The following is a 9,103-nucleotide window of genomic DNA, read 5'->3' on the forward strand; positions in this document are numbered from 1 at the left end:
TGCATGTGTGTTGATGTTTTCTTGACTTCCACCTTAGGAGTAGTCAGTAAAAAGGTATGAACTGTGAGATGGGAGCACAATTCAGATACAAGGAGCAAAATGCATCAGCTGACTTAGAGCTGGGCAACCTCATATCAGTCAGTCAGGAAAATTGCTGGTTACTAGCTAAAAAGTAATACAAGCTTCACAATCATCAGGTGGAGCAAGTGTTTACTTAAAAATGTCTGTTCTCTAGCACTGCCTTGTAAGTGCACAGTTTGTGGTGATTGGGAGTGGGACTGAGCCTCATTCCCAATGAGCTTCAGCTGTGAGCAGCAGGTGAGCAGCATTGCCGGCAATGAGCCATGGAGTGGCTCATTGTGACCAACACCAAAGGGAGCAACACCAAAGGGAGCAGAGGGCACACAGGTGCAATGCATCAACATGAGGGGTATAAAAGGCTGGGCTAAAGAACAAGAAAGAGCCAATATTTGCAGCTCTCTGAAGTGACAGGGTGTTACTCTGTATGGGAAGAGGACTGGAGCCTTCTGATGAGGTATGGTGTTACTGTGTATGGGTGAGTGCTTAAAGCCTGCTGAAACTGTGTGGGGGTGCTCTGTGTATTGTGGCTGTCTCAGCTGTGGCACTACCTCAAGCTGCTTACTTTGTTGATAGATATCACACATAGAAGTCCATCTCCTTCAGACAGGCCAAAGAAATGGAGAATGAACTATGGGAGGACTGTTTCTGTTGCACCAGACTATGGGTATTTGGTTTAAAGCCTTCTATTCAATTATCTTAACCAGTGAGGCTTTTAGTATTGGCATTCCTATGCTGGCTTTGCAGAAAAGGTACCTCTTTCTTTAACAGAAAGAAAAGACAAAAGCAGCTTTGCTCAAAGAATGTCTCCTTGAATGGCTGAATCATATTTTAGGAATATTAAATCATTCTGCATTTCCATCATAAGTGTTAGGATTTCTAAATTTAAGCAGTTTAGAATTTAGATCACAAACTATCCTCTAAACAGTGATTTGATGAAATGTAGGAACCCTGTGGCAGGCTGTGTTTTCCTTAAAATATGACAGCAGGAGTATTTATTTTAAGTACAAAACTATCTTGTAAAAAAAAAAAATCATGGCTTTATAGATTTTTTTGGAAGTAAAATTCATGAGGCAGTGCCAATGTCTTTAAAAGCATGTTCAAATCTCAGGTCAACATTATATTTGTATTTTGTTGCTGCAAGCATGACATACATTGCAAATAATTCCATTAAGTAAGAAGTTGTTGACTAAAATAATCTTCATATCAAGCTGAAGATTCAATACTTCCAAGCAGAGATGTAGGAAAATTTAAAATTCAGACTGTAGTTAAGCTAGGAAAGTATGACTTTTTAAGGCTTGAGAAGACTCAAGAAATAGTAAGTCTTCTATTTCTACAGCTGAAATGTCAAAACAAACCTATAAAAGAAAGCATCAGGAAAAGACTGCTTGGGTAATATACAGCAATAAGGTGAAGTCTGTTCATAAATAAGTTAACAAAACTGCCTGCAGCCTGTGACATCAGCAGACTGGTGTGGTCCTTAATGCTAACAACTGTACAGAAGCAAGGCTTATGTGGAGTGTGTTTGCCACTGATTTTGTAAGTGGTTCTGCACAGGAAAACCTGGTTTGTAAAGTAAGTGAAAAGGTTTATTGCTGCTTGATCAGAAGGATGTCTCTTCCAGATGTCCTTCTCTGAGAAAGCTTGGGGAAAAAAACAAACTTTAAACAGCCCTAAAAATGAAAAAACTAAAATGTCACAACTGCATTACAGTATGAAATATATGTCAGGTAAATAGTTTGCAGGTTCTCTTGTTGCATTGCCCGCATATCCACAAAGTTCATAAAACAATTAAATGATGATTTATGCATGGTAACTTCCTTGGCAGTAATTGTTATGGCAAGAAAAACTTATTTACTGATTGCAGACATCCATACAATAATATATGGGTTTTTTATTGCATGAACCAGTCAATCAGTGTGAAGCACAGATGGTGAATGGTGAAAAGAGAAAACATAATACCTTTATTTCTAAAGAAAATGTCTAAGCTATGTTGTTGTCACTGGGAAGTGGGTCTCTGCTGTGAAATGTAGAGCAAAATAATGCAGCTTGACCTAGAAACTGTACAGTTTCTGTGGCTACAGAGGTAAAATCTTGCTGCAAACAGGCAACAAAAGATAAATTACTATGGTACATATGTAACTTAGCTCATGTATTTGTGTTTAGAATCACAGAGAATCCAAGAAATGCCATTATATTAATTCTGAAAATTAAATCAGCAACAAGAGCAAAGACAGACCCTAAATCTGTAGCACTGTTTCAGTACTCAAAAGCTGTACTTCATCCATGGGGACTTCAATGAACTTGTAAAGGCTGAATACCACATCAATATTCCCAGCACCAGCTCAGGAACTTCACAACTCTTCTATTGTTTAATTTATGAATATTGCAGCTCAAGCTTGCTCAAGTTCCACAAGGACTCCATGGCAATCTTTAGGGTGAAGAAAAATCACAGGTTTGCCATGTGCACCTATTTTTGGCTCTTCACTCAATATTCGTATCTTTTTTTTCTTCAGTTCTGTCATAGCCGCTTTTATGTCATCAACCTTTTAAAAAAGATACAGTTCACACAAATTAACATTTTGCACTGTATTATGCAGATTTTACATTTAGGACCAATAACAATTCCTTACTGAAATGTTATTTCTAATAGAATTCTGAAAACAAGTTATAAACCATTTAAAAACATCTAGTATTAAAAATAAAAATACTACAGGAGTTTGCATTTGTTGTTTGAAGATTTTATGAAATACCATTTAAATGGACCATGCAATATTTAAGAAATTAATAAACTGAAATCACTCATGCACAAAGACCATTGATTTTTTGTTGTTACTTTATAAGGCATCCATAAATAATCTAAATTCTGCATTACTTTCAGCTCTCAGTAAGTAGAGAAAAATACCTCCCTTTATAAGTGATGACAGAGCACTGACTCATTAAATGGTGAAAAAGGGAGGGCAGAAGGTAAAAGTCCCTTTTAGATTTATGTATTCTCCTTCTGAGTAGGTTAAGGTTCATTAAGTTTCCTAAGGAAAAAAGCTTGGAATAATCAAAAATATATCAGATGTGGTCTTTGTACTGAACTTTACTATAATAACAGCCATTAATACCATGTTTCAGTACAGTTTCCTACAGAAATATGTAATTAACAAAAATATGCCTGTACTGTATGCTGTGATCTGAAGTTCTGATGTCATGTCATCTAATGAAATTCTAATTCTCCTAAACTTAAATGCATTCATTATTTGAAATAATAATATTAGCACTCAGTTTAGAAAATTCAATAGTCAATAAGGACCTAGAATTAAAATAATATCACTGCTATTTTTCAAGGCTGAGATGTCTGGATGTAATTTGGTGAATAAACTCTTCTGCCAGTGTTATAGTGGGGAAGAAGGAAATTCCTAGCTTTAATTCAGAGGAACAGACATCACCTAATTCCTGCCCATTTACACCAGTTTTGTTCATGAATATCCCAAACTCACTACAGTTCTTCCTACACAGAGTTACCAGTCTGCAAAACAAAAAGAAATGACTGTCAAATTATCTAAACTAGAAAGGCCACGTGTGCCATAGCCATGGCCCCTCCAGGTTCTTCCCCTGAGCAGAAAAGCCACAGCAGCTGCTGCTCCTGTGCTGCAGAGATGGCCTGAGGAGGAGCCGAGCCTGGGCTCAGCTGGAATGAATTCCTGCATCCCCAAGGATGAGTGACAGTGAACAGGGCAAAGCCTTTGGGTGCATCCATGTTAGAGTACCAGGCTTGGATTGCTCTCTTACTCTGCTGTGTCCAGCATGGTTTTCTCTGCAGGTATGAAATTGTAGCTGCTCAGGAATAAGTTAATTTCCTCTTAAAATATTTACCTTTTTTTGAAACAAATTGACTATCAAAACATCTGTCTAAATTTTCCTTTGTATAAGAGAGAAGAAATATGACAACCTTATATGTTGTTACACAGGTCAAACCTATTAAAACATGCATACTTGAATGTATCTATCTTATTACAAGAAATATTATGTTAAAATACCTCAATGCAGATATGATGCATTCCTCCAGTCTTGTTTTTTTGCAGGAAGCTTGCAATGGGACTTTTCTCTCCTAAAGGATGTAGAAGTTCCAGCTTGGTATTTCCCAGCTCCACAAAAACAGTGTAGACACCATGTTCAGGAAGAGCAACAGTCTCACTCACCTGGGCTCCTAACACATCTTTATACAAGGACTGAGCTTTCTCCAAATCAGGCACTGCAATTGCCACGTGATTGAGTCGGCCCAGTTTCCACAAACAGCTTGGAATGTTTTGGGAGAAGGACTTTGATGATGATAGAGTTTGTATTGTGGGAGCAGAAGTCTGCAATCTGCTAAGAAGCCCTGGAAAAAAAGTGAACAGCACTGACATGATGCTTTTGAGAAAGTCTCAGTGCCTGCTCTTTCCCCTGTGAAGGCCTGCAGAGCTGCCAAGTCATTGGCACACCCTTGTGCAATGCTCAGGGCAGACTGAGAGCAAGGAAACGGTTACTCTGTTTTCAGACTAAGTAAATATTCAGAAGTATTAAGAGAATAATAAATAAAAACCCAAAGCAGACTCAAATTTGGTGTAAATCCTTACATATGCCTGTTGAAAAAAGGACCAATTGTAAAGGCCAACTGTATAATGTGTTTAAAAGTGACTTTTGATATTTTCAGAGCTTCTTATGAAATAGAGAAAGAAATACGGATATGCCTATGCATCTCAAAATTATAACAAACAAAAAGATCACAAAAAAGAAAGATATAAAATGAGGGTATTTACAATTAATTACCTTAAAATTAATCTGTCAGTATTAGCATCTAGAGGGGTTGGGGTGGGGAGAAATTGTGATAGTATCAGTTGTTTCTAGAACCAAAATTAGAATTCAATTAAAGGACATTCATTAAAACTACATTCTAATTTCATGCCAGTTTGCCTTAGGCCAAGTCAGAGTTCCCAATGCCTTAAGGCCAAGCTAGAGGCATCTTACCCCTTTGGGAGTCTTTGAGGCATTCTCTGCTTTAAAGTCACAAATGTGCTCTTTTGCTGAGAGATTGTGCCAATGATGAGCTGAGGTTCTGGATGCTTTGCAGCACACTGAGGATGGACAGCCTGGCTGGGCTCTTGGTGCTCTATAAGGTCAGTAAGAGCTGTAGTTAATTAAATCAGCTTTGTTTCTCAGTATAGAACTGAGAACTACTATGCCACAGGAATTCTACATTCTGCCAGTTAATTTTTCTTCAAAAACTGATGAATCCTTAAATCTAAGTCTTTCTGAGCATGGTGCTGTGATGGAGGAAGAAATGTTCGCATGTATTTGACACTTCAATTTACAACATGCACTGTGCCTATTAGCAAGGACTCTGTCACAGAAGTAGGTCTATTCACAATCTTTTGATGATACTAAATCAAGATCCTACATTAAGTATTTCCAGACACTTGCCCAGTGCTGCAGGTAACTGCCTTGCAGTATTTCTAGCCAGGCTTTCACACAGTCCATCCTGTCATCTCCTTCATCCCAGCCAGAAATTCTGGACAATTCTTTCACTTGGTACCTTTAGGATATCATACTGGTATAGGACAGCAACTGCTTTTCAACTTCTTGCATGTTAAAAAAATCCCTTAGAAATTTCCACAGGAAAAAGAAATGTTTGTTTTTCAAATGTCTGTGCAGAAACTGTTTTGTAGAAACACTTGCCACGTTAATGCAGCTGCATCAGGGTGAACCAAGTAATTCCATGAGGGAGCAGTACTGTGCAATGCCTAAAATGCATGAGGTACAAACATACAGGAGCTAGGTGCCATGATTAAAGGCATGGCTAATGAACTAGTACAGGGTTTGACAGTTAACCAGAGTAAATAAATGTGTTACAAAAAGTAACAAGCCCCACAATATCTGCCATGCAGTCTTTCCTGCCCACCTAAGCTTCTACTGAAGTAGCTCCATTTTACTGTAATTTCTTTAGGCATGATTCAATTCTTGCTGAAGCAAGAGAGATTTTTCCACTTGGAGGAAGGCAGTATTCTCTAAATAAGAAAAATCCTTTGAAAGAGAAGAATCCCTTTCTATATAATTTATTATGTTTTCCAGAGCCTTTTACTGTTTTATTCTTTTTTTGAAATATTATCAGACTGCAGTTCAATAGAAATACTACTACTGTAGATTTTTTTTTCCAAGCAGTCTTTACTAATGGAAAGGCAAGGACTTTCCCATTCTTTTCCCAAGAATCTATAATTCTTGCTGCATTTTGCACAGGGCATATGATCGCACAGTTATTGTAATTTAATTTGTATTTTTTTCTGTTTCAAGTAAATTGACCAAGACACAGCCTATTTATACTCAGCTATTTGTGAAGCACTAGCAAAATAGTAGAAAATGCTCTTTCTTATGGGTTCTGCCCCAGAAATATTTGATTTCTTGTGCTGTTTCCTGGGAAGACTGAAAAAGTGAAGTCTATTTCTGGGATTCTTGTAAAGTCAAAGATACTTATATGCTCACTCATATCAGCATTTATTCTATGAAGTCTTGTGAATTTATCCTAGCTCTAGTCAGATGCATACAGAGTATTAATTTTAAATCCATAATTGAATTGACTGAGATTAAACAAAAACCATTTGTGTTTTTCTTGCATTATCTAGATTAGTAACTATGTAGATTACTTAAAATTATAATCTTCTAACCCAATAATCAAAAAATGCCTTGCAGTGAAAAAGAAAGCTTTGCAGCAAACTTCAGATTGAAATCCTATCCCTTCCATGCCAGGAAAGAAACACTTGTATTTATATATACATCACAAAACTAGTTCTACAGTATATAGCCTTCTTCAGCTTCATTTGAAGAATTTTTAAAATTGATTTATTTGGGGGTCATTCTATTGATGATTGGTCTACTTGTAGTATACACATCAGAGTTTAAATATACGGTTGTACCAAGGGTTACGTTCTTTAACAGAGCAGATTATGAAGTACCAAGTCTGAACTACCCCATAAACTGAGATCCTCACCCTTCAAATGTTTATTCATGGGCTTGTTTGTTGCTTCTGATGTGGAGCAGTGTTCATTGACTTAATCAAGGAAACTAAGGCATCAAACACGAGCCAAATCCAACTGAACTCAGTCTCGTTCTCTATGGGAATTTTTACAACAGTGGGTTGCAGTTAGAACCTTGTCACTGGGCACTGCTTTCTTGTCACTCTTTTCAGGGGGAGATGAACTCCCAAAGCACGGAGAGGCTGCTGTTACCATAGGGAATCTGGCACACAGGGGCTGTGTGTTCACTCTCTGGACCGAACGGAAAAAGGGAATGTGGTCATTCTTAAATTCCAGCAATTTCAAGGTGGTGTGAGTATCTTGTGAACTCTGGAAGCCAACGGGGCTCACAGTGCTGCTCTGCTCTGCGCTGGACGGGGCTTTTGGGAATCAGATAGGCTCTGCAGCTCAAGGAAACTGAGTCTCAGTGTGCTGTGGCTCTTGTTCCCTCCTTCAAAGTGCAGTCATACAAAGGTGTTTTCATTCCCAGTATCCTACTGATCGATCACTGACACCATTGAGCCTCTCACATTTCTCCTGGTCTGTGGCTACCAAGTAAAATGGTGTGGTTTAGGTATAGTGACTTTAACCTACCCTACCAGAGTGAGGTTATTATCATGAACGGGAAATTATTTTGAATTTGACGTCCAAACCACACCTCAAAAAAGACAAGCTAGCTCCTCCTTGCACCTTAAGTTTGGCGTTTGCTCTGGAAGTTTACCGTAAAGAGAGCTTATTGTTAATGTGCCTGTCAGTTGGATCGGGAGAACTTGTTTTTATTTATAAAGCGGCAGTTTCGTTCGGCCTGCGAGGCTCTCACGGGGAGCTCCACCAGGCCGGAGCAAACACCGAGGCCCGCGGCCGCCCCGTGCCGGCCCCGCCGCCGCCGCCCGCGCTCCCGCCGCCCTTCCCTCCGCCCTCCTCGCCGCCGCCCCGCGTTACCGCCCCGCGTTACCGGCCGCTCCGCGCCGCAGCAGCGCCGCCATCTCACCGCCCTCCCCGGCACCCCTCGCTGCGGGCCCGGCGCCAGCGCGGCGAGCCGGCAGCGGCGTGTGACCGTGAGGGGCCGTGCCCGGCAGCGCAGCGCGCCATTGGAGCGGCAGCGGCGGCCGCGCCTGCCTGCCTGCGGGGAGGCGGCCGTGCCCTCCCGGGGGCCGTGCCCTCCCGGGGGCCGTGCCCTCCCGGGGGCCGTGCCCTCCCGGGGGCCGTGCCCTCCCGGGGGCCGTGCCCTCCCGGGGGCCGCGCTGGGCGCTGCGCAGATCTGGAGACATCATGTGAAAGAGGCCTGCGGTAGAAAGGGGCATTTGCCGAGGAAGTTTTATTAACAAATCCCACGGAATCAGGTTGGAAAAGACCTCCGAGATCATCGAGTCCAAACTATGACTGAACACGACCTTGTGAACTAAACCAGGCTTCTAAGTGCCACATCCAGACTTCCCTTAAACACCTCCAGGAACACTAACTCTGCCACCTCCCTAGGCAGCTCATTCAAGTATCTAATCACCCCTTCTGTGAAGAAATTTCTTCTGATGTCCTGTCACCAGCACAAGTGACACCAGGAGGGTGTAATGCCTGGCTACACCTGGTGTAGGGAGTCCTGGAGGGCAGTAAGGTCACCCCAAGCCTCCTTTGCTCCAGGCTGAGACCCCCAGCTCCCTCATCCGACTCGTGCTCCAGTTACTGTTCCAGTTCTGTTGCTGTTCTCTGGACTTGCTCCAGCACCTCAATGTCTTTCCTGAGCTGAGGGGCCCAGAACTCAAGGGTGGCCTTAGCAGTGTGGAGTACAAGGGAAGAATCACTTCCCTGGCTGGCTGGCCACACTATTCCTGATAGAGGCCAGGATGCCATGAAGCATTGTGCCAGGAGACTGAGGACAGCAAGCAGGCTGTCTGCTGGTGCTGAGCTCTTGATGTGTCAGGCATTGTGCACTGTGAGTTGCTGAGATACAGCCTAAGTAGATAAACAACTTGTGCCACTTCAAACCTGAT

The 9,103-nt window shown here is 41.3% G+C and overlaps 1 protein-coding gene across 1 annotated transcript; it reads right to left on the reverse strand.

The window, feature by feature from the left end:
* Positions 1-1,952: 1,952 nt before the first annotated feature.
* On the reverse strand, positions 1,953-8,291 carry MCEE (methylmalonyl-CoA epimerase). Its single transcript, XM_071441705.1, has 3 exons — positions 8,071-8,291; positions 4,107-4,447; positions 1,953-2,624 (listed from the first exon to the last, which is right to left on the reverse strand). Exons 1-3 carry the CDS (start codon positions 8,099-8,101, stop codon positions 2,472-2,474), a joined length of 525 nt encoding a protein of 174 aa, XP_071297806.1. The 5' UTR covers positions 8,102-8,291; the 3' UTR covers positions 1,953-2,471.
* Positions 8,292-9,103: the final 812 nt, after the last annotated feature.

The sequence above is a fragment of the Agelaius tricolor genome, unplaced genomic scaffold, assembly GCF_023055355.1.
Source record: "Agelaius tricolor isolate 1412-34295 unplaced genomic scaffold, bAgeTri1.0.p SCAF_16, whole genome shotgun sequence".
NCBI lineage: Eukaryota > Metazoa > Chordata > Aves > Passeriformes > Icteridae > Agelaius > Agelaius tricolor.

Coding starts and splice junctions, on each gene's coding strand:
- MCEE (XM_071441705.1), bottom strand. CDS start 8,101: ATGGCGGCGCTGCTGCGGCGCGGAGCGGCCG. Junction 4,448..8,070: donor GCTGCGGCGCGGAGCGGCCG/GTAACGCGGGGC, acceptor CTTTTTTTCCAG/GGCTTCTTAGCAGATTGCAG. Junction 2,625..4,106: donor TGCATCATATCTGCATTGAG/GTATTTTAACAT, acceptor CTTTTTTAAAAG/GTTGATGACATAAAAGCGGC.